This window comes from Gymnoscopelus braueri, assembly GCF_963280865.1.
Source record: "Gymnoscopelus braueri genome assembly, chromosome: 22".
Taxonomy (NCBI): domain Eukaryota; kingdom Metazoa; phylum Chordata; class Actinopteri; order Myctophiformes; family Myctophidae; genus Gymnoscopelus; species Gymnoscopelus braueri.
Genome location: NC_137624.1, coordinates 2041914 through 2068834, shown reverse-complemented (window position 1 = coordinate 2068834; position 26921 = coordinate 2041914). Strand labels below are relative to the sequence as shown.

Below are 26921 nucleotides of genomic sequence, written 5' to 3'. Positions count from 1 at the left end.
ATGCACATGTATACATATAGCAGCCGGTGGTAGGCTACATACGGAAACTCATCTCCTGATCCTACAGTAGACCTCTTTGCATGCTCCTTACACACACACACACACACACACACACACACACACACACACACACACACACACACACACACACACACACACACACACACACACACACACACACACACACACACACACACACACACACACACACACACACACACACACACACACACACACACACACACACACACACGTGTCTTGGCTGCATCCCATTTGAATGAAACCCGAATGAAACCAAAACACAAGGGCGCGCATGCACACTAGGATTGTAGAATTTTACATAACATCTCTCTCGCTCTCTCTCTCAAAAGGATCAAGGGAAGACAAACACGCGTTTCACAGACAAACATCCAGGAAATTAGGAACAAATAAAGAGAGCCAATCGGAGAGAACAAATTGGACCAGTAAGGGTCCATTTTGGTTCCCTCTCACACATCAATAATTGCAGTATTGATACTTTTACTTAAGTAAAAAATGTGAATACTTTTCCCACCACTGTGGCAGCCATGCAGACACTCGTTAATTGGTTACACACATACCTTCGCTTGGTCACTCTTTCGTAACTTAGGTTGACCACAATGTTAAGAATGTAATTTAGATAGCATGTTGTTTAGACAGATAATAGGTTTGTTGTTTATGTGGTATGGTATGATATAGTTTCAATGTCGAGATTTTAGATACCATGGTCAGGTGTTTATACAGATACTAGGTTCATTATTTACATGGTATCCTATAGTTTCAATGCACAGATTATCATTTTGATAGTATATTGTATATTGACTGATGGGATCGGTTCTTGGTTTACCTGATCCTAGTTTCTTGAGGCACTACACTGTCTCTCTGCATTCTATGTATGTGTTTACCTTGTTTACTGTAAGTCGCTCTGGATAAGAGCGTCTTCTAAATGCCTGAATTGTAATTTGCAGCCTGAATAATGGACTATTTCATTTCATGTGCCGGTGTGCCAACTGTGGTTGTGTAAGAAATGAGAGGATATGTGTGTGATGTTACAATATGCAGGTCAGTGCAGCAGCGCGCAGACAGATTAGCACAGCATATGCTGTCACCCGCCTGCTGACTCACTGTGTTAACTGAATAACACACACACTGACCGGATTAACTGTCAAATAAAGAACACTGGATTAGAGAGCTAAGCTGCAACGTTTGTTGTGTTACAAAACAAAATGGAGGACGCTAGCAAGCAATATTTAATTGCAAAGTTCAGCCGCTTGTTGCAACAAATGTTTTTGTCCTATTACACGCGCCACACACGTGCACACACACACAAACACACACGCACAAACACACAGAGTTAGCACATAACAAGCATAGTTAAGTAGCTCAAGTACTATACAACACCCAGGAGCACTGAAAGATATATTGTTTCTATTGGGCAGAAAACCTTGTGTCCCTTGAGCAGGGACTTGTACCAGCGACCCGCTCTAGCGGCACACACTGTTCTTCTGACAGGTTCAGCAGGGACTGGCGCTACCGTGGAAACACACACAAACACACACACACACACGCATGTCACGACAGGACTGTCACATTTCCTGGCTGTGACATCATTGTCAGTTGGTCGTAATCCTGTCAAATTGCACCAACAATCAAGCATTGAGATCAAACTGGTTCCCACACTCATTCACCCTTCAATAGGCTCTATGCACAGCGCCCATATTGGAAAGAACTTGGGCCTCTTCCTTACAATTTAGGCATTTAGCAGACGCTCTTAATCCAGAGCGATTTACAGTAAGCAAGGAAAACATGAGGTAATACATCAAATGCATAGAAATAGTAATCTAGGATCATAGATAAACCTATGATTCCTTACTTCCTTCACAGGCGTTACTAATGATAGTACTAATGAAGGCTCTGATCCATTCTGGTCAAACACAGTCAGGGTGCTGATATTGTGCATGTTAGCTCACTGGAAACACTCTGCTACACTAGTGGGTCTCAAAGTGTGGTCCAGGGACCCTCTTGGTTCCTTGAGGGGGTTCCAAATGGTCCCGTATGGCTGTGTAACTCTGAGAGTGTACAAATGGGTCCATTTGGTTCCATTTGTACACTCTCAGAGTTATGGGGGTCCTTGAGTTAGAGAACCACTGTGCTACACTAAATGGAACAGAGCCTTAATTAGTACCCTTCTACACCTGTGTAGTAAGTAAGGAAGAGGTCCAATTTCTTTCCAATATGGCTACTGTGCATTAGAGCCTATTTCACCCACAGTCTAATACAGTGTTTCTCAACCTGGGGTCCAGGACCCCCCTGAGGGACACCAAAGATCACATGACCTCGTCTGTTTGGAGGCAGTCCGACATTTAAAAAATCATAACTTGCATATCCAGGCCATTATATCGACAAAAATGTGTTTTTTTTCCCCCCTAAAAGTTTAATAAAATAGCAAAAATAGCACAGCTTGCAGAGCTGCTATTTTCACAATCTCTTGGAAAATTTAGAGAAAAAAGGTTAACAACATAAATCTTGTATTGTATTATATATTGTATTGTCCCTTGAACAAAATATTTTCAGATGGGGGTCAACGGCCAACCATTAAAGGTAGGGTAAGTGATATATTTTGATATAAAACAAAACGTTTTTTGTTAAAAGGTTAAAGCACTATATTGTGATATTAATCATTGCTATGGAGTGTTTGTTCAGTAAGGGGTCTCCATGTCTCTACAGCAGTTATGCCGTTGAAGGGATCATAGTTATATGTCCATGTAATAACTCTGTATCTTTAGGCTCTGCTTCAGGGGGTTTAGTGATAGTGTGTGTCCATGCTTGCACAGATAATCTGCAGTATCACAGAGTCACAGAAACATAATACCATATCATTGCAATAAATGGTTTCATCTTAACCAAAGTGTTTACCTTGCTGAGGACTCCGCTGTACTCCACCACACCCACAGGGGGCACTGCTGCAGAATCCAACGGCTCCAAATCTTCATCAGACCCAGAAGAGTTCCAGCTCTGGCTGTCTGACATTATAGCTGAAAAAACATACACAATATATGAAACTATTAATTTATAATATATATGACATTATAGCTGAAAAGTGTCTTGCTCAATGACACTTCAACACTACCACAGGGGGAGCCGGGGATCGAACCGGACGGGAACCTTCAGATTCCCAAGCTGCTGCTCGACCTCGTGAGCACGCTGGGCAAGACCTAGCCGGTTGAGTGTCTAAACGGAAGTACAGGAATTTGGCGGAAGTACCACCCCTGGAAATGACGTTGACTCTTTACAAATCTGTTTGCATTCTCCGTGAATGAAACAAGTGTTGTGATCGGTCGAAAAAGTTTGTTTACGGGGTCCTGCCCCAATTAATCTCTCAAGAACAGATTCTGCTCTGCGTTGGAATCTGTCGTGAAGGTTCGTCATAACGTGTACGCACTGTGTGGGCGTGCCTTCAGATCAGGAAGCAGGCCGCGCTTTACCCAATCAAATGTAGTGGGCGGGATTTACGTGTCCGCTGATCCTTCCCTACTCGAAACAAGCCGAAACTAATTTAACAATAGCGTCCGCGGAGCAGACAAAACCACGGAAAGATATTCACATTTTAACTTACTCTTTCATCATAGAAACAAGTGGGCTTATAACCAAAACGATCCATGTTCTCTGGGAGAAGTGGTGTTAGTGTTCCGTGTAGAAATATTGTTAGTGGGAATGAAAACATAGTCGCACCACCCGGAAGTGGAGCGTGAAGGCAGACTAAAACCCCGGTTTCCTTTGCGCACGTGTGCTACGTCGCCATTGTCCCAGAGCCAATGTAAGATAGTACAAACAGCAGAGGGCGCTGTTTTTCATTCTTATTTGGTTCTGGGTTCCCAGATTGTGCCCCAATAGACACTCTTCTTTAGGTCGTGACCAGGCTCTTCTCTTTGCAGCTGAGTAAGGCTTAGCCCCTTTCGGGACCCTGTTTACCTTTTTTGTATTTGGGAAGGCGGTATCCAGGGTCCCTTAACGCTGATTGTCATGCAAGCATGTACGAGCTCGGCTAATCAGAGCCAGTAACGTAGGACGCGCAGCTAGTCAGTCACAACGCGGGGAGGCGGGACATGGGAAGTGGAGAGGAGTGTGAGAGAGGAGCTTAAGTTTTACAAAATGATTAAAAATGTTTAACAGCAACGCCGATCCCCGCCGATTAATGCAGCTTTTCGCGTCATACCACTGCAGTTGGGGGTACCTTTGAAAAACCTCTGCAACTTCTAAGCAACCAGATATTTGCCCGAGACCAGACAGTGGTAGCCACGAGTACGAGAGAGAGTGGTTTGAGCGTCAAGGGACCCTGGATACCGCCTTCCCAAATACAAAAAAAGGTAAACAGGGTCCCAAAAGGGGCTAAGTAAGGCTGGGAACGAGGCTACCTCCTGAGCCACTGCCACCCCACTAATAACAACTCTTTCCCGCCATTTCTTATTTGTAAAGTTATATCATATAAAAGGTGGGTTATCATTATTTCATAGCATCATTATGCTAGTTCTGTTGTTTTTTTTAGCAGTTTTCGAAGCAAAATGTTGTAGTCGGGTAAAGGGGACAAAATAGTGCACTGAAATGTCTTGTAGATCAGTGGTTCTCTAGTCAACTTTTTGTTCATGTCAAGAAGATGTATTTGGCTGTGGACCCCCATCTGAAAATATTTTGTACCAGAGGGAGGGACCCCCATACAAGATTTGTGTTGTTAAAATGCTTCACAAATATTCCACATTCCATCCAAGTTTTTTTAAATACTACCACAACAGTATTTAGCCAATCTAAAGTTCACAATGCATCGCAATGTGATGCATTGTGAGCTTGTAGATTAAGATTAAAGTGGTTGTACCAGCTAACTACATTTTGCTGGGGACCCCGTAGAACTCCCCTCATAGACCACTGGGGGTCCCCGGACCCTACTTTGAGAACCACAATTGAAAGAGCAACTATTTCACCCTCTCAAAAATTACAATAACTTGAAATGGCAAACACAGCTAACAGACAGCTATAATTGCATTATACAAATGAGGGTGTTGTATTTAGGAAGTTCTAAAGAGCAAAGCACTGTCAGTCAAATCCATGGAACTCAAGAGTGTACAAATGCATATTTATAGTTAAATTACAGCAATGTAACTCTGAGTGTACAAAATGGACATTTATGGTTAAATTACACCTATGTAACTGAGTGTACAAAATTGACATTTATAGATAATTACAGCTAACTGAGAGTGTACAACATGGACCTCTGCAGTTAAATTACATCTATGGAACTCTGAAAGTGTACAAAATGGACATGTATAGTTAAATTACATCTATGGAACTCTTGAGAGTGTACAAAATTGACCTTTAAAGTTAAATTACTGGTTAATGTAACTCTAAGGGTACAAATGGACCTTTGCAGTTACATTACATCTATGCATGCACGTGCACACATAGACATGAAAGGGGGCTTGAGCCCCTGCCCTTTTACCTGTCGCTAAAAAAGTGCCCTCTCCAAAAAAGAAAAAATAAATAATAATAAACGAAAAATGTATTTCACTCCCCTAGCAGCCTAACGGTAAGGCCGACAGAAATGTCAGTGGATGTGTTGGATGCAGCTCAAAGTGAACTTTACTCAGGTATCTAGTTTGTTGCCGTACGACCTTCCTAGCCCGAGTTATTAAAGAAAAACGGGCGACAATGGCCAAAATTCAATCGAAAATCGGCGATCGAAAACCAGCGAAAGTGTCCCTTTTCAAGATGTTTTGGCCATTATCTCTGGAACAGAAGGACCAATCTGCTCAGTTCAAAGCTTTTTGGGTGCGTGACTTTGAGGACATTAAGCACGCAATGATACCTCTTCGGATTTGTCGGGTTTTCGGGCCTAAAAGTATGGTAATTGTTTGTTAAAAAAAATATCCAGTAGGTGCCCTTTTCAAATTCCAGCCCCTGCCTCTCCAAATCCTTCTGCACGTCCCTGCATCTATGTAACTCAAGAGTGTACAAATGGACCTTTATAGTTAAATTACTTACCTTTGCACTTAAATAACTGGTTAATATAACCTTAGAGTGTACAAATGGACCTTTGCAGTTAAATTACTAGTTAATGCAACTCTGAGAGTGTAGAAATGGACCTTTGCAGTTAAATTACTAGTTAATGTAACTCTGAGAGTGTACAAATGGACCTTTGCAGTTAAATTACTGGTTAATGTAACTCTGAGAGTGTATACATGATGGACCTTTGCAGTTAAATTACTGGTTAATATAACTCTGAGTGTACAAATGGACCTTTGCAGTTAAATGACTGGTTAATGTAACTCTTGAGAGTGTACAAATGGAACCAAATCCATTTGGTTCCATTTGTACACTCAGAGTTCCACAGTGACAGAATTCAAGTCAATGCTAACTATAGTTAGCTAGACTGTCTATTAAACCAAATGCACCTCCAACTGCACATGCAATGACGCACTTACTACACACATACTGTATGTATGTATATATATATATATTATATAATATATCAGCATGTACACAAGTGTAAACAATAACCATTAATTAGCCAACATAGTCACCTTCGTAGAGAGTAGTGATCGCTGTAATCAGTAGAGGTGGCAGACCAGCTGTGTGACTCAGATGTTAATTTAAACGATAAAACGATACTCTGACGATCCCGATGAAACGGCAGATCGATCCCGTGTTGTTTGTTATTGATCTCCGTACTGATCCATTACTATTCCGTTGAATTGATCACGATACATTAATTGAAATCCCTTCTGTTTGGTGTGTGTTGTTGAAGGAAGAGAGAGAGAGGGGCGCTGGCTCTCGGGGCTGGCTGGCTGACGTCACCGACTACCGGGCTCCGCCCCCGTGAACTACAGTAACCCCCTCCACAGCGGTTACCGTGGTAACCTAACCCCACCGGGTTACTTCCGCAGTAGGACGGTGTGGCGTCCCCCCCCCCACCAAGCTAGCTGACGGTACACAGATCTGCTCATTGTTTGACGGCAATATGATTCCTGAGGTAGAATATAAATAATAACTAAATAAATAGATACATAAAAAAATGTAATGATCCAAAATCAATCAATCAACAAACAAATAAACAAACACATATATAAATAAACGGAATAATCCTAAATTAGTAAATAAATAAATAAATAAATAAATAAATAAATAAATAAATAAATAAATACATAAATACATAAATACATAAATACATAAATACATAAATAAATACATAAATAACTAAAGTAGTAAATAAGTAAATAAGTAAATAAGTAAATAAATAAATAAGTGGAATGATCCAAAAATAGTAAACGGACCGCTTCAGAACAAATGCGGCCTCGCTACAGTATAGACCAATTATTTGTTTACCAACATTGAGACTGGACGCACAGGTGATTGTTTCATGCAATCAATTCCCAACATATAGTTTTGGGGTGCGCTGGTTTCAGTTCATTCAACCTCCTCTTGTGTGTTGGCTAGTGAGGCGCGTCTTAGCGAGACCTGACAGAATGGGTTTCATTTGGTGCCGGCCTGCGAGCGCATACTGGTTCTTATCAGTGTGACGTTGACTGTTATAGTGGGATAGCTTAACAAGATAATCGAAACGAAGCGGATAAAAGCACCACATTTTTTATGAGGCTTCTTTAGGACCTACTGATGGATTCTAGCCTTGGGTACCAAACTTTATTTTGAAAAGTATCCATACAATTATCCATATCAATATCCATAAAAAAAAACAGGCCGATTCACTTTTTGGCCTATAAGTCTTGAACCGTAGGTCATAGCATCAAAAGTATTTTTTTCCTGGACTCCTTAGATCATGACGCAACTTCCCATATAGGTCCCGCCCATTTTCCGATTTCAAGATTTTACGCCATTTTGCGTTATCTTCAAAACACATATTTTGCTATTACTCTTATAATTTAAATCCAAAATTCACACAAATCGGCACACACTGTGTCTTTGGTCAAGTGATGTAGATGTATCAGTCCGATTTCTCATATTCCCCTCAGATTGGCTACGATTGGCTTCTAAAATTTGTGGGAGGGTCCGTTTGGCAAAAAATTGCACAAATCATGAACACGCCGTCCTATCTGCCCAAATTCGTATCATTGATGAATAAACTAATAAAAACAGAGCCAATGCTATTTCACTTCCACCCATAGGGGGCGCAACAAATTCTACAAATATCACTGTTTTTGCACCAAATTAAGTACAAATTGTCTTGTGAGTCAAACATTTGCAATTGCAAAGTGGTGAACAGTCCAAATTTGATTTGCCACATTTGCAGGTGGAACAGTCCCCTTTACAAGAGCATTTGATCAACTCTCTGCATGCTCTGGAGACTTCTGGAATTGTCATCCAAACTGGCACCCATGCCTCCGTGTGGGGAAGGAATAACTTGTTCTGTTTGTAGGCTGGTCGCCCAGATGCCTGCTTGATAAACTGCCCGCTTAACATGCTGAAGTAGAGCATCTTGGGTGGGTGGCAGTTTCTCCATCGACCTTTTCCCATGACAGAAGAGATCTTTTCTAGTCTGGTTGATGGAGATCAAAGGACTGGATTTGTCATACAGGATAATTGTCAGTCTCTCAAGCTTCTGGAACTGCTGACTGTCAACATTCAGCAGCTGGAAGGGATGTTTGGCCAGACTGACAAGTATTTTTGTGACATCATCATAGGCTTGCCAGGCATGCCAAGCTGACTTTTTGCCCTTACTGTGGAAAGCAGATGTTGTGTCACAACCTGACAATGCATGGAACATAGGCAGAGCACGAGATTTTGGCTCCCCCAGAGATTTACACATGATGTTGATGTGGTAAAATCAGTATTTTTTGCCCATACCAAAAGCTACCCAGATGTCAGCCAAAGATTGAATCGAAACTAAATCATGGAACAAGCCTGCAAGGATCACTATGACATCAGTGTCCACAGTACGCACTAGGATCGTTTTTGCTCCTTGCTCCAGTGCATGCCGTACATGAACTAGAATCCTGGTGTCTGCCTCTTCATGATTGCAACAGGTCATGGTACTACTGGAACCAAAAGACGACACAGCTTGCCCTGATGTGACATACACAGCTTTGGATGGTGGCCAGTTGAACTTTTCAGGTCTGGAAGTCAAAAAGGCAAACAGCTCCCTCTTATTTGCTGGGTCACGAAGAAAATCCATCCAATTGCCTGGTAGCTTTGTCTGACCTGACACTTTCCTGCGAACACCTTGTCCTCTCTTTTCGTGGGTGGACTCCTTCAAACTATCTGGGATGTATGTGTCCCATGCAACATCCAACCGCTTGGTCATCTGCATACTCATCAAATGCTTTTTCTTTGAAGCCAATTACAGGAAAACAGTATGGAATATCAAAAGCCTGTTGCACGGTCATCACATGACTCACAAGACTATTTGTACTTAAGTTGGTGCAAAAACAGTGACATTTGTAGAATGTGTTGCGCCCCCTATGGGTGGAAGTGAAATCGCATTGGCTCTGCGTTTATTAGTGGCCCCTCAATGATCAACATTTGGGACAGATAAGATGCTGTGCTCATGATTTGTGCAATTTTTGACAAACGGACCATCCCACAAATTGCAGAAGCCAATCGTAGCCAATCCGAAGGGAATATGAAAAATCTGACTGATAAATCTTGATCACATGACCAAAGATAAAGAGTGTGTGCCGATTTGTTTGAGTTTTGGACCAAATTTGTAGGAGTAATAGCAAAATATGTGTTTTGAAGATAACGCAAAATGGCGGAAAATCTTGAAATCGGAAATGGGCGGGACCTATATGGGAAGTTGCGTCATGATCCAAGGAGTCCAGGGAAAAATACTTTTGATGCTATGACCTATGGTTCAAGAGTTATAGGCCAAAAAGTGAATCGGCCTGTTTTTTTTAATGGATATTGATATGGATAATTGTATGGATACTTTTCAAAATAAAGTTTGGTACCCAAGGCTAGAATCCATCAGTAGGTCCTAAAGAAGCCTCATAAAAAATTGGGCGCTTTTATCCGCTTCGTTTCAATAATGTAAACAAATGGGGTTAAGCTTCTACACTATTAAGGGGTCTCAGTGATACAGGTTTAGCCTCTGTGTGGGCCAATGTAGGCTCTACGCCACAGCAGCCATATTGGAAAGAAATTGGGCCTCTTCCTTACTTCCTTCATAGGTGTTACCACGATGATACTAATGAAGGCTCTGTTCCATTCTGGTCAAACAACAGAGTCAGGGTGCTGATATTGATTGTGCATGTTTTTCTCACTGGAAGCACTCTGCTACACCAGTGGGTCTCAAGGTGTGGTCCAGGGTTCCTTGAGGGGGTTCCAGATGGCCCCTTACGGGTGTGTAACTGAGAGTGTACAAATGGAACCATTTGTACACTCTCAGAGTTATGGGTCCTAGCATTTAAAAGATTTGAAAACCACTTGTGCTTCACTAAATGTAACAGAGCCTTCTTTAGTATCATTGCTAACACCTAACACCTATGAAGTAATTTATTTCCAACATGGCTGCTGTGCACACAGCCCATTCACATTCGGAGCATTTAAACCTAACTGTACAATGATGTAACTCGTGTTCCTGGTCCATAATCATTCATGTGTTCATTCACATGAGCTGTATGACTCACTGTTTCACAATGTGAGTATGTGAGCCATAACACCACGAGTCATGCGGCTATCCCTGCCGAAGTTCAACTCTCTCTCTCTCTCTCTCTCTCTCTCTCTCAATTTCAAAATGCTTTATTGGCATGATAAAATATGCATAACATTGCCAAAGCATAACATAAAACAAGTCAGCATTATGTGCGCAGACAAGAAGTGAATAATATACAACCCAACAATGATGAATAACAAGCAATATAGTAATAATGAGAACAAGTGAATAACATACAATGAAACAATGATAACAGTGATATGCAGCAGTTAGTGAGTTTGTTGGCTCTTCTGTCAACTGGCTGTCCCTCAGTTGATCACAACTTGAATGCAACTCACACATAATGTGAATTTACACTTTTCTCCTAGAACATATAGGTCTCTCTCTCTCTCTCTCTCTCTCTCTCTCTCTCTCTCTCTCTCTCTCTCTCTCTCTCTCTCTCTCTCTCTCTCTCTCTCTCTCTCTGTAATTTACAACGACTGCTATGCTCTTCACTATGTTAGAGAAACCTATAACTTCATATAATGACCACAATAAAAATGTTGATAATGCACAACCTCCTCCTCTCAAGGTCCTTGTGACATATAGGCCTATCTTCTCTGCTCTTGTTACTGTAGTTCTTCTCACACACACACGCACGCACACACGCACACACGCACGTCGCACACACACACGCACACGCACGCACACATGCACACACACACACACACACACACACACACACACACACACACACACACACACACACACACACACACACACACACACACACACACACACACACACACACACGCACAGTAAACACCAATATACAGTAACACTGTTTTAAAAATGTCTTTGTTTCAATGATTTTACTATGTATTATTCCAAGGACCCCCGTATAACTCTGAGAGTGTGGAAATGGAACCAAATGGACCCTTACAGGTCCATGTGGTTCCATTGCACACTCAATGTTACCAATATTTTAGCTATAGGGACCTACTGGAACCCCCTCAAGGACCCCTTGGTCACTTTGAGAACCCTGGTATCCAGGCCAGTATGAGAGAAGTATTGTCACAAATAGCGAACACCTTATTAGGATTTTGTATAACCGTTCCTCATCACACATACACTACAGTTAGTTACAGTAAATGTGATTTTACAAGCAGTGTTAAACTGCTCAGTACGAATTATTATATTTTACAACGTATATACGCTTGTATTTCGTGTTGGACAACTCGACCCCAGTACTTGAGGCAAAGTATGGATACACCCGTCCCAGACAAATATTACTCCACTGCAAGTGAAAGTTGCTCTGTCAATTATATATTATAAGACAAAAGTGCTTATAAGAAACTTGTCCACAGTTTATTGACTGCTTAAGAACATTAATAAAAGCCGTACCTGACCCTAACACTTTGTTGGATTTGCTCAAGGACCACAATAAGCATAAAAAAGACTGTAAGACCTTCCTCACGTTAGCCTTAAAACGTTACCTCTGAGGTTAAATATTTGACTTACTGATTTTATTTGTTTATGTTATCTGAAAACATGTATACACAGTCATGTTTTATTTTCAACCTGGAATCTATGTAAACATCTGGCATGTTAATGCAACCCTGCAAAATGGGAAGCAAATTATTACTTTATCTATTTTTGGCCAATAGTGGGTAAGGTATGTGAACAATTCATCTTATAGTGTATGTATGATTGAAAACCGTAGGTTTTATCTTTGTGTGGTGTTGGTGAATGGTGATAATATAACTCTGTGTTATTTGGCATTGGTCCAATAAGCTTGGTAGAGGGTTGGATCAAATATTGATATTGTTTCTGAGTCCTCATTTAACCTCTGGAAGTCAACGTCCTTCTTCAAAGAAGTCCTTCATGATTAATTAGTAATTAGTATAGACCCCTTAACAGACGTCGTCACACTGGTTGCAAGGGTCATACTGCGCAAGCGTCAAACCCATTCTGTCAGGTCTCGCTAGCGCGCGCAGCACTAGCCAACACACAAGAGGGGGTTGGGGTGTGCTGAAACCAGCGCACCCCGAAACAACAGGTTGAGAATTGATTGTATGAAACAATCACCTGTGCATCCAGTCTCAATGTTGGTAAACAAATAATTGGTCTATTAGTATTAGTATTATTATATTTAGCATAACTGCTTTTCACCTGTGTATCAGTAACAGTGTTATACACAGATGAAAAGCAGGTCATAATACATCAGTATTATTATTAGTATTAGTAGTAGTAATATGATTTGCTTTACATCTGTGCAGGTTGACTTCATTCACAGTCACAGGTGTTCACATCTACCAGCAAGAGTACTGTATCACTGCAAACGCACACACCCACACACACACCCCACACACACACACACACACACACACACACACACACACACACACACACACACACACACACACACACACACACACACACACACCCACATACACACATGTGCGCGCACGCACACACACACACACACACACACACACACACACACACACACACACACACACACACACACACACACACACACAAACATACACATAAACGCACGTGCACACACGTACACACACGTGCACACACGCACACACGGATGTGATCAATATATGATCAATGAAAGATTATTAGAAAGTCTCGCAATGCAGACTCATTATAGATATGATCAATGTATGATCAATGTATGATCAATGCAACGTTTATTATTAGAAAGAACGTTATTCACACTGAAGACTCACTGTACAGATTTTACCAAAACAGGCCTATTTCTTCCCTATCTTGGGAGTGTGATCCCTCCGTAAAAGGGCTCGATGGTCGGTAGGTATGAAAATCCCTCAACGATTATTTCCTATAACAATAAACCACACAAAAGAGGACGTGTCTTTTTGCTTTATATGCCTTCCACACTCACAATCACACATAATACACACAATAAAAGTATACCCAAAGCCTAATGTGCCAGTCTGCGTATATGAGCGGCTAGCTTTAGCCTAGTAAACACACGCTAGTCCTTTGTTCACAGTAGTTTGCAGTCGTAGGTTCTCATAGGTAATATAACTGTTGAAAATAGAAATATAAACACACATAAGCAACCAATAATGAGCATAGCATACTACGGAAAGGAAAACTTGTATAGATGGAATATTTGGAACAACTTTACATTATATTTGCAGCTTATAACTCCGTACATACCAATTCCCCCTCCAATCTTCATCAAACTTATTTCACACTGAACAACACGTTTGGCGCATGCGTATAAGCCCTGTACGGCGCAACTTCCTTTGGAAGAAATATAGGTTGAATGTATTTCACATTATCACAGTTTCACCAGCAATAAAGTGCCATACCAATAATAGGTATATTGCCCCTGAGTATAATGAAATATCCATAGTAAACTCCCGCACCAATCGGAAGTTTTAGGACGTTTAATACTGCTAAACGGACTTCGCAAACTCTCTCGTTGCAATAACCCTGATAGTCCGCTAGATGGTAGTAACTCTCCATGCATTATACCTTAACTACGGTATTTAACCCCTGAAAGTTCCACACTCACACAACTCCCTGGAGACTTCCCTAACGGATTCAAAAGTGGAGTTGGATTTTATTACATAATATAATTTCAATTACAAAACATATTTTGAAATAATTAACAGGAGGGGACAACTTTTTTTTATAAAGTTGTCCTTCTCTCCTGGAATCTGCACCCTGGGGGAGATGGGGCCATGTAGCGTATGTACCCTGTTACACCGTTAGCACTTATTTGGCGTTTCCCCCACCCACCCTGGACGGTGCTGATTAGAATGAGCAATTACTGGAGTTTCCACCAGCAAAAAAAGATGAAAAAAGATGACGGTAACGATCTCTAAATGAGCTCAAACCCGCGAGTGGTACGCATCACATAACTGTGGTATTGCGGTAATGTGACGTTTGTCTCGGGCCTGGATTAGGAGCGCTGTAATTGGCTAGTGTTGTATATGTCATAGGCCGGATGGACAGCTTGTGCCTGATTGGATAGTTCTGTCTTACTCGTTTTGCATTTGTTGTTGGGATGCTCTTCCAAAGCGTCATTGGCAAAAGTAATTTCTTTGTTGTTGTTGCTGTTGTTCTCTCCCGATGCAGTCCAGCTCAGGACACAGAAACATCTCACGTTCCTGCCTGTCCTCCTCCTCCATGCTCTGCTCCCGTCTCTGTTTCCGCAGATCCTTTGTCAGGTCCATCTGCTTTGTTCTGATCTTTCTTTCCCCATCTCTTTATCCTACTCCTCAAAGCCCCAAGCATTCTCTCCATTCTCATCTTTTTCAGACTGGCGCGTTTCATGGCCTCCTCCGAGGGTGCAGAGCTCCTCCAGAAGATGCCCATCAAATTCTCGATCCTGCCTTTTTCTTTGGGTTTGAATTCTTCAAAAGCCTTCTTCTCACTGTCCCAAAGAAGTTCTTTGACGGTGAGTTTGGCGTTCTCCTCTTTCAGAGTGTTAATCTCATCCTCTAATTGTCTCAGTCTCAGATCTTCAAAGTCTGTTTTGGAGGATGATTGCTCAACCACAGGGTCGATCTGCTTTCTAGCTTCCCTCTCTCTCAAGATAATTTCTTCCCTCTCACTGGCCAAAACAACTGCTCTGATGAGTTTGGCGTTCTCCTCCGCCAGGGTGTAAATCTCCCCCTCTAACTGTCTCAGTCTCAGTCGATCCATGTCTGCTTTGGAAGCAGGCGGCGAATTCTGGTTGCTGTCCTTTTCTTCTTCCTCTTGCGCAGAATGGAAAGCCTTCACTTTATGTCGAAGTTCTTCCTGGAGCGCAGAACGGAATGACTTCCCTTTGTCTCGAAGCTGAGTTTGGGAAACAGTGTAGTTCCGACAGACTTCTCCCCAAGTCAGCGTGCCGTTGACCAGATCTCCGATAATCACAGGCAACTTGCTGAGCTCGGCTCTGATCTGTGACATCGAGTCGCGGTCTCTCAGAGTGGCTGTGACGGGTGTCCTTTTCACTGTGTCAAAGTCAATGGTGATGCCAAAAGCCACGCCAATCTCATCCATCTTAGCATAGCGCCTCCCGATGGATCCAGAGCAGTCGTCCACTTTGTGAGACACACCGATTTTGGTCAGTGTGTCAGATAACTCTGTCACGAAAGGCATGAATTCCTCTCTTTTACTCAACGGAAGAATAACACATTTATATGGAGCCATGGTGATGGGAAAACTGAAATACGTTCTTTGGTCATCGCCTTCTCTGACGTGGAATGTGTGCTCCAAGATGCTGTACATGATTCTGCCGATGCCGAACGAAGGCTCAATGACGTTGGGAATGATGGTTTCCACGTGCAGGGTCTTCTGGAAGCGCTTGACGCTGACCATGTCCTTTGTGAGTTTGAAATACTTTCCTTCCGTCTCAAAGGTTAACTCTCCAGTCTCACTGAGCAGCTGCTCCTGCTCCGCTATGAAGCACTCATCACACACAGCAAGGTACTTCATTGCTAGCTTAGCATCTGCTTTGTAGGCTTTGCCAATGGCCCCTTTGTTGGGCTCAAACTGGACGACATCTATAACTTTGGGCTTCTCTGCAACCAGAGGGACCTGTGTAGCCTGTGTGTGGCATTGCAGATCGTTACAGCCACGGTCTGCGCACCCGACAATCTCTATCCAGCCATAAGAGGTTTTTGTTTCCGCATCCCAGCAGTCGTGGGCATAGTGGGCCAACTCGTTCTTCATGTGCTGACGAAAGCGTAGCTTATTTTTGTCCACACCAACTTTAGTGAGGTACTGGTAGATCCTGCCAATGAAGTATCCAAAGATGGAGTTATCGATGACTCCCTTGTCCACAGCATCACCCAGCCTCATGAGGTGGGCTGACTTGCCACTGGTCTGATCCTCGGAAGAGTACAGCATTACGTTCAGGTGCGCTACATTTTGGAACTTAGGATGGACCATCTCAGTTGGGTCAACAAAGTGCTCGATCTCAGCCATAGTGAACTCTCGGACATGAATGAGTCCTGAGTGGGGAGAAATTTCATTTCTGAAAGAGTTGCCAATCTGAGCAGCAGCGAACGGAAGTTTTCCCTGGTTGAACAACAACAGGCGCTTGAAATTGAGGAAGGTCCCCTGAGCGGTTTCAGGTCTCAGATAGCCCGGCGTGTTCCCTCCTGGCCCGATAGACGTCTGAAACATCAGGCTGAAGGAGATGGGGGCTGTGAGGTCATTTCCTTCGGTGGGCGACTTGATTTGGTAGTCCTCAAATAGTTTGGTCAACTGTTGCTGAGTAAGGTTGTCCATCTGAGTGATGACGTCCTCCATCTCAGCTTTCTTATGTGCAGGACACTTCCTGTCAGACATGAGCTTCTGAAGGTGCTCTTTGAGGAGATGGTCGGCCCTGAAGCATTGACCATTCTGGACGTCTTTCACCATGAACTCGGCAAACCTGTCCACATGCCCGGAGGTCTTGAATACAGGCTCTGGGGTTAGCATGGTGCAGTCCAGCTCCAGAATCTGCTCCTCCTGGATGAAGTGCTTCCTCCAGGCCTCCAGGATGTTGTTCTTCAGCGCACAGCCCATGGGGCCATAGTCATACAGGCCACTGACCCCTCCATAGTTGGTAAAAGCCTGGTCGTAGAAGAACCGCCTCTTCAGAGTATCTTCCATCTTGGTTCTGTCAAGGATGTCGTCTTCCGGCTGCGCGGGGCCCTCTATTGTTCTCTTCCTTCCTTTTAGTGCAGCAACAGCTTTATTAATGACATCCGCTTGACTGAGTGGAGCCAGAACATCTTTATCAACGCCACCCATGTTCTGTTTCTATACGGCCGTCTCTCTTTCTTTTCTGTCTCTCTCTCCTGCCTCTCTCTGTCTGTCTTCACTCTTATTTAGGCTGACCGGAGTTCTGGTCTGACGTCACAGCGCAAACCTGTTGACATCCATCCATCCATCCATCCATCCATACATCCATCCATCCATCCATCCATCCATCCATCCTTCCATGCATCCAATGCTGGTGTGGGTCTTTCATCATATCTGTCCATCCAACTTACGTAATCAATATGGCATCATCAATGTTTTGCCGCAGTATATAGAGTGAAAATAGTCAGTACAATTTTATTTTCCTGTGTTTTCTGGAACATATTCTGTTGATATTGAAACAATAGTGAAAGGTAATTCGTTACGTAGATAATGCTAATCTGAATTATGAATTATCATTGCAAGCAAATAGAACTGGTGTGTAGAATTCGCGAGCCACTTCTGGGACGTGTCGGAAACGCTTCTGGTGTAATCACAAGCAGTGTTCTGCATTGGTTCTCAAACATGGGGTCCGAAACCACCAGGTCCAAATGGACACTTACAGGTCTGTAACTCTGAGAGGGTACAAATGGAACCAAGTGTGTACCCTCCGAGTTAAATTAACACATGGGATTTTGCAGTGTAGATTCGGGGTCAAAGTGTTAAAACATGGTGTCAAATGGGGGTTCGTCCGTGGCTGTTTTTTGAAGAATAGCCAAACATTCATCGAAAAAGGAAGATCTACGAGCTTAGCGTAGAAGGGAAAAAGGAGGGAGTCAAGAACAGAAAACCAAGTATTGAGAACCTTGGTGTTTCCCTGGTCCATCATGTCCCAGGCGAAACCCTGTGGAAGGCTGTAGATAGACAGATACCTTTATTGATCCCGCAGGGGAATTTTAGTCTTCCAGAGGCAGCACAGCAGTTAAGAGTTACAAAGTTAAGCTAGCTCTCCACCGCACCGACGTCGGATGGCGTTAGAAATTGTCTTTTGCCGACAACCTGCCGACCACCTGATGTAGATGTTGCTGTGCCGTCGGGGTCGGGACGTCGAACGGGACGTTGAAAGCCGACAGAGCAGGTTCGGTCGGGTACCATGCCGTCGATAACTTTGGGGTAGTGAAGAGGGGGGAGAGAGGGTGGGTAAAGGCTCCGTAGAGTGGACCTCTCGTCTGCTACTGGTGTAGCCATGAATCACACAACGCTAGTCATGTTTCAGGGCTACTACTGGTGCAGAAGCAAGCCCAAATAAGCCAGAGACATTTGCGAGTCGCACATTTGAACTAGATACCATATTCTCAATCTCAACTCTCAATTCCTATACCAATCGATCAACTCCAAAACAAAGCAGTAGGCTACGATAATGCAAAAATGCTCTATGTTTATGCTTTGGTCCGAGCTGAGAGTGTTGCCAGATTCTGTGAGTGAAACAAGTGACCAGGTCTATGGAAACAAGACCAAAAGAAGCGACCAGTTTCACCACTTGAGCCCTATTACATCAGCAATTTTTAAAAAATAATTTTGAAAGCAAGCCCAAATAAGTCTACACTTCAGAAACAAGCCCAAACAAAAGCAACCCGCAACTATTTACAAGCGACTTACAGGAAAACAAGCCCAAAGTCGCTTATAATAAGCAGACCTGGCAACACTGGCAGACTGGTGCTGACCAGCATTGCAAACTACTGCCCCCTCCTGGTGTGGAGAGTTGTGTCATCTGATTTCATTACGCATGCTAAAATGACAACTTTTGCCAACAGACTGCCAGTCTGTTGTAGTCTGTTGTAGTCTGAAGTAGTCTGTTTGGTGGAGAGTCACCTTTACAGATATCGGAAGCTACTGTCAGATACAGCAATACAAAGCTAAGAAATTACAACAAACAGCATCATCAAGCAAACCTTAGCTTAATGAAATTAGCACAAACAAACAGTTTCATCTGATGCCGATAGCAAAAGGTTTTACCTGGAGGTGATCTAGGCTGTAGGGAAGCTAATCCAAATCCAATATAGCTTTATTAAATTCAATGTAGCTTTAGCTGTAGTTGCCTTCCTTCAGCAATGACAATTTCAAACCCCCTTCAGCAATGAAAATGTCAAATTAAGTCGCCTCCCGCCTCCCTCCTAAAACCCTGCCCCGGCCCGCCTCCCGTCCTCACTGATTGGACGGGCGCGAGAACCAATGAAATTGAGTGCTGCCCTCAGAAGGCATTCCAATGACTATAAGTCACATCTGCTATACGCCTATACAACTATCCTGCACTATTAGTGTAGAAGCTTAACCCCATTTTTTTACATTATTGAAACGAATCGGATAAAAGCGCCACATTTTTTATGAGGCTTCTTTAGGACCTACTGATGGATTCTAGCCTTGGGTACCAAACTTTATTTTGAAAAGTATCCATACAATTATCCATATCAATATCCATTAAAAAAAACAGGCCGATTCACTTTTTGGCCTATAACTCTTGAACCGTAGGTCATAGCATCAAAAGTCTTTTTCCCTGGACTACTTGGATCATGACGCAACTTCCCATATAGGTCCCGCCCATTTCCGATTTCAAGATTTTCCGCCATTTTGCGTTATCTTCAAAACACATATTTTGCTATTACTCCTACAAATTTGGTCCAAAACTCACACAAATCGGCACACACTCTTTGTCTTTGGTCATTTTGATTAAGATTTATCAGTCAGATTTTTCATATTCCCTTCGGATTGGCTACGATTGGCTTCTGCAATTTGTGGGAGGGTCCGTTTGGCAAAAATGGCACAAATCATGAACACAGCATCTTATCTGTCCCAAATGTTGATCATTGAGGGGCCACTAATAAACGCAGAGCCAATGCGATTTCACTTCCACCCATAGGGGGCGCAACAAATTCTACAAATATCACTGTTTTTGCACCAACTTAAGTACAAATGGTCTTGTGAGTCATGTGACAATGACCGTGCAACAGGCTTTTGATATTCCATACTGTTTTCCTGTAATTGGCTTCAAAGAAAAAGCAATCGATGAGTATGCAGATGACGTTTTCATCCCTTATATCTGCTGAAGCAGCTGCAGGAAACCAAGCGGTTGGATGTTGCATGGGACACATACATCCCAGATAGTTTGAAGGAGTCCACCCACGAAAAGAGAGGACACGGTGTTCACAGGAAAGTGTCAGGTCAGACAAAGCTACCAGGCAATTGGATGGATTTTCTTCGTGACCCAGCAAATAAGAGGGAGCTGTTTGCCTTTTTGACCTCCAGAACTGAAAAGTTCAACTGGCCACCATCCAAAGCTGTGTATGTCACATCAGGGCAAGCTGTGTCGTCTTTTGGTTCCAGTAGTACCATGACCTGTTGCAATCATGAAGAGGCAGACACCAGGATTCTAGTTCATGTACGGCATGCACTGGAGCAAGGAGCAAAAACGATCCTAGTGCGTACTGTGGACACTGATGTCATAGTGATCCTTGCAGGCTTGTTCCATGATTTAGTTTCGATTTAATCTTTGGCTGACATCTGGGTAGCTTTTGGTATGGGCAAAAAATACAGATTTTACCACATCAACATCATGTGTAAATCTCTGGGGGAGCCAAAATCTCGTGCTCTGCCTATGTTCCATGCATTGTCAGGTTGTGACACAACATCTGCTTTCCACAGTAAGGGCAGAAAGTCAGCTTGGCATGCCTGGCAAGCCTATGATGATGTCACAGAGATACTTGTCAGTCTGGCCAAACATCCCTTCCAGCTGCTGAATGTTGACAGTCAGCAGTTCCAGAAGCTTGAGAGACTGACAATTATCCTGTATGACAAATCCAGTCCTTTGATCTCCATCAACCAGACTAGAAAAGATCTCTTCTGTCATGGGAAAAGGTCGATGGAGAAACTGCCACCCACCCAAGATGCACTACTTCAGCATGTTAAGCGGGCAGTTTATCAAGCAGGCATCTGGGCGACCAGCCTACAAACTGAACAAGTTATTCCTTCCCCACACGAATGTGGATGGACCAAGGAATCGGAGGCATGGGTGCCAGTTTGGATGACAATTCCAGAAGTCTCCAGAGCATGCAGAGAGCTGATCAAATGCTCTTGTAAAGGGGACTGTTCCACCTGCAAATGTGGCAAATCAAATTTGGACTATTCACCACTTTGCAAATGTTTGACTCACAAGACAATTTGTACTTAATTTGGTGCAAAAACAGTGATATTTGTAGAATTTGTTGCGCCCCCTATGGGTGGAAGTGAAATAGCATTGGCTCTGTGTTTATTAGTTTATTCATCAATGACACGAATTTGGGCAGATAGGACGGCGTGTTCATGATTTGTGATTTTTTTTTGCCAAACGGACCCTCCCACAAATTTTAGAAGCCAATCGTAGCCAATCTGAGGGGAATATGAGAAATCGGACTGATACATCTACATCACATGACCAAAGACACAGTGTGTGCCAATTTGTGTGAATTTTGGATTTAAATTATAAGAGTAATAGCAAAATATGTGTTTTGAAGATAACGCAAAATGGCATAAAATCTTGAAATCGGAAAAGGGGCGGGACCTATATGGGAAGTTGCGTCATGATCCAAGGAGTCCAGGAAAAAAAGACTTTTGATGCTATGACCTAGGGGGGTTCAAGAGTTATAGGCCAAAAAGTGAATCGGCCTGTTTTTTTTATGGATATTGATATGGATAATTGTATGGATACTTTTCAAAATAAAGTTTGGTACCCAAGGCTAGAATCCATCAGTAGGTCCTAAAGAAGCCTCATAAAAAATGTGGCGCTTTTATCCGCTTCGTTTCGATTATCTTGTTAAGCTATCCCACTATATGCAGAACAACACCAGGTTACAGTGTCCTCAACCAGTGCCATCAGTGCAGTGCAAAGAAAAGAAAAGTGACTGTGCACTGTCAACAGTGCAAACTGTTGACATCATGTCCCCAGTAGAACCCTGTGGAAGTTTGATGTCACCATGTCACCTACTAGTTCTCAACGTCGGGCCAGGGGAGGGGACCACCAGGGGGTCCAAATGGTCCCTTTCGGGTCTAACTCTGAGAGGATTTAAATGGAAGCAAATGGACCCTGTAAGGGTCCATTTGCTGGAGTACTTCCCTGTAATTTGCTTCCATTTAAACCCTCTCAGAGTTAAATTCATTCAAGAATTGTACGGTACCGCTTAGATTGGGGTCCCAAAGATAATAAAAACAAATGGTTCCATTTGTACAGAGTTACAGACCCATATGGACCCCTGGTGGGCCCCGGACCTGACATTGAGAAACAGTGATCCCAGCTGAGACTGGCTGGCTGTCACACAACATGGTGTCTCATCCAGCTTGTTGTCTCCACCATGGTGTCAACAGCAATTTTGAGGTATTTTTACTTTACTGGAGTACTTCCAATTTTCTTCTCCACTACGTCTCAAAGGCAGATATTGTACTTTATGCGAAAACTTTGGTTACTAGTAACTTTTTTCTATACATTTCAAAACTTGTGAAATGGAACCATCTGCATATTTGACTACTTTTACTTTTGGTACTTTAAGTATATTTTGATGCCTATACCTTTGTACTTTTACTCAAGTAAATGTTGAATACCGAACTTGCACTTGTAACATACTATCTCTACAATAGGGTATTGATACTTTTACTTAAGTAAAACATTTGAGTATAGGGGCTTACTTCTTCCATCACTGATTTTGTCATTCCATTCTGTAAACATGTTGTAAAAGTAACAAGAACAATACTGTGGTGGCCTAGAGGCAAACACACTAACTACTGCATTAGCAGATTCACTAGACCGTTGAAAACAACCTCTCCAAAACTTGAAACCTGCTAGAGAGTTACGTTGGCATCAGTGGTGGAAAAATTAATCCAATGTTTTACTCCAATGTAAAAGTACTCTGTTACAATTAAAAGTCCGGAATTCAAAATGTACCTCAGTAAAAGTACAAAAGTATTGGCATCAAAATGTACTTAAAGTACCAAAAGTAAAAGTACTGAATTGTTTGAAAATAGCAGATCTACAAGCTCACAACACGTCGCAATGCGATGCGTTGTGAGCTTGTAGATCGGCTATTTTCAAATAGCCGAGGTATAAAATAGGGCTAAAGTGGTTAATGTATGTTCTATAATATAATAATTGCCGGACCCAGGGGGTCTGGCTTACATGAGGCTTTGTACCTGTTTTCTCCATACATGGGCATGGTCACTTTGTCCTTAGGCCCCAGCCATAAAAGTCTGTCCCCCTTTCGTCCATACATGGGCATGTTTTGTACCTGTTTTCTCCATACATGGGCAAAAAACAGGTTTTGGTCACTTTGTCCTTAGGCCCCAGCCATAAAAGTCTGTCCCCCTTTCGTCCATACATGGGCATAGACACAGGCTGACACGTCATGTGAAGTCTGGGTCTGGCAGAACCAGGTCTCCTGGTCTTGTTTATATCTACAAAGTAGGCCTAACTAGTAACTAAAGCTTTCAAATAATTGAAGTGGAGTAAAAGTACAATATTTGCCTCTGAGATGTAGTGGAGTAGAAGTAAAAGTATAGACATTTGGAAATGTCTATACTTTTTCCGAGGTGGCGTTGTGACGTCGTTGTGACGTCGTTGCATGATGATGTCATAGAGTACGACAATGACATCACACACAGGCCGCCTCTGCAAGAAATATGAATTAAAATGTTGGTTAACAACACACAATGTTATGTCCAGTGACGCCAGATTTTGCAAGAGAAATAAGCAACCAGGTATGAAAACAAGCCCAAAAGAAGTGACTATTTGAACAGAGGCTATTTGAACATAGCCGAACTTGTAGATCTGCTATTTTCAAAAGAATCTTGAAAAAAAAGTGACATATGTAACATTTTAAAAACACAAATCTTACACAGGGGTCCCTGGCACCAAATATAGATTGGGGGGTCCGTGGACAAATATACATATTAATTTGGGGGTCGTTGATATGAAAATGTTTGAGAACCACTGGTTTAAACAGCATTTAGGAGGGAAGCCCAAATAAGCAACTACACTATAGAAACAAGCCCCAAAAAAGTGCTACCCCCAACTACCAATATTAACAAGGGACTTTACAGGAAAACAAGTCCAATGTCGCTTATAATACACACACATGGCAACACTATTTATGTCATGATACACCCACCCACACACATGCACGCACGCACGCACGCACGCACACACACACACACACACACACACACACACACACACACACACACACACACACACACACACACACACACACACACACACAGACACACACAGACACAGATACATGCATGCATTTAAATGAATGATCAAAAATAGACAGCTAAATAAAAGGTTTAAAGAAAAACAAAGTAGGCCTATATTGACAAATATTTCATGTTTATCATACTTTGATTGATTGAATACTTTATTAACAGTTTGCAAGTTTGTAGTACATGGTACGATTATACAAATATGCTAAAAGGATAACACAAAAAGCCTCGAGCGCTTGTTTCCATGAGTGGTCCTGTGAGGCTGTGACAGTTAATTAATTCATTCATGAATTACAATTAATGTAATATCAGTTTCCTATTAACTCTGCCATATATTACATTCTAAGTGCAGTCAATGAAATGACACGCTGTTCAGGACATTGCATCCTCAGGTTGTTTGGTTTGTAGTGACTTTTTCAACTGAAAGTGAACTAATCTGCAATGTCAGGCAAAATGATGGAAAACGGAAAACAAAACAAAAAACAAAACAAAACACTGCTGCCATCTAGTGTTCACATCATGTATCTCACTTTAACCTTAAGGGACATTCAGGCTCTGAAGACTGTCCGGATCCGGATGGACAAAAGTTATATACTGTACAGTAAAACTACGTCTAAACCTAACCTTATTCCTACACGTAACCTCAGTAAAACTATGCCTAAACCTAACCTTATTCCTAAACGTAACCTCAGTAAAACAATGCCTAAACCTAAACTTATTCCCAACCTTAACCCCAGTACAACTACTTCAAGAATACAAGAACCACTGGGGGCTTGCGGTCTGTGAAAAAAATAGGGGCAAGTGTGTTTTGGGGCGAGCGTTACGGTTAGGTTACCCTAAAATAGCCGATCTACAAGCTCACAACAAGTTCACAATGCGAGTGACACCAAAACATGAACTTTCAGAAGATTGCACCGTGAAAATAGCCGATCTACAAGCTCACAATGCGTCGCGATGCCACGCATTGTGAGCTTGTAGATCTGCTATTTTCAAAAAAATTTAATACATTTTATACATCTGAATACTTGTGAAATAATGAGTACTTTTACTTTTGTACTTTAAGTATATTTTCATACCAATACTTTTGTACATTTACTCAAGTACATTTTGATTACCAGACTTTTACTTGTAACAGAGTAGTTCTACATTGCAGTATTGATACTTTTACTTAAGTAAAACATGTACGTAATCCACCAGTGGCCACAGGCACACCATTGCTCCAATACTCACCAAACCTGGCAAAAAGGCTGTTCAGGGGTCTGCCATGAGCATAGTCACACCAAAAAAACAACAACAAAATTGCACACATGGAGCACTACAGCAGTGTTTAACACTTCAAATGGCCATAACCCGGTGACCATTTGAAGCCAGCGTATAGCAGCTTGAAAAATCTAGTATAGTACAAGGGTCTTAATTTGTGTTTTTGAACACAACAGTGCAGAATATATATGAGCTAGTACTGATGTGGAATATACAAGTCATTAGTCACGGACACAGGCATGCTGTGACCTTCCTGAAGACAGGCAGGCAACGCCGACTCAGCGCTTTTTCCACAGCCAAATTACAGTCATCATCCGCATGAGTGGGAATGGTTGCCCCCAACACACACGCACGCACGCACGCACGCACGCACGCACACACACACACACACACACACACACACACACACACACACACACACACACACACACACACACTCACACACACACACACACACACACACACACACACACACACACACACACACACTAACCACATGAGTGACTATGCCCCCCCCCTCCACACACACACACACACACACACACACACACACACACACACACACACATGTACGTACGCACAATCTGCTATTTTCACAAAAGAAATTGGAAGATAGAAACACATTATCGTGCTGTTACAAATAATTAATTAATTTGTTCACCTTATGAACGCTAATGTCCCAATTCTGCATGACATACGAATCTGATCAAGACGGATCTGTTTTTTCATATTCCATCCTGATTGGCTAACATCGACAGGTAATGTTTGCAGGAGTGGCCCGTTTTGAACAAAATGCCGCAAATGCTCCAAGGAGCACTTTTTCTAGTTTATTTTGTGTTTTGTATATTATTGACTGCATTTTTCTTTCTGATTTATTGCAGATGATCAAATCGAAAGGGGTCCTGTCCTGGGCTTTGGCCAACTTTCAGGAAGTGCACTTGTCATGTACTGTAGCTCCCAGTCACATTGTGTTTCCTCCATATATAAACCTTGATCATCAGACTAAACCTTTCACTTG

The 26921-nt window shown here is 42.4% G+C and overlaps 2 protein-coding genes across 2 annotated transcripts in view; both read right to left on the bottom strand.

The window, feature by feature from the left end:
* LOC308078373 (ceramide transfer protein-like) overlaps window positions 1–6850 on the bottom strand; it is a 49434-nt gene extending 42584 nt beyond the window's left edge. Inside the window, exons 1-2 of the mRNA XM_080419500.1 lie at window positions 6591–6850; window positions 2935–3053 (exon numbers count right to left, since the gene is read on the bottom strand). Coding sequence (XP_080275626.1) covers window positions 2935–3048 — 114 coding nt within the window. The 5' untranslated portion in view covers window positions 3049–3053; window positions 6591–6850. The remainder of the gene's footprint in view (window positions 1–2934; window positions 3054–6590) is intronic.
* A 7953-nt stretch (window positions 6851–14803) lies between these two features.
* Window positions 14804–17431, bottom strand: LOC308078187 (glycine--tRNA ligase-like; the record flags this gene model as incomplete). The annotated part of the gene is made up of 1 exon (XM_080419311.1): window positions 14804–17431. One exon carries the CDS (start codon window positions 17429–17431, stop codon window positions 14804–14806), a length of 2628 nt encoding a protein of 875 aa, XP_080275437.1.
* Between the last annotated feature and the right edge of the window lie 9490 nt (window positions 17432–26921).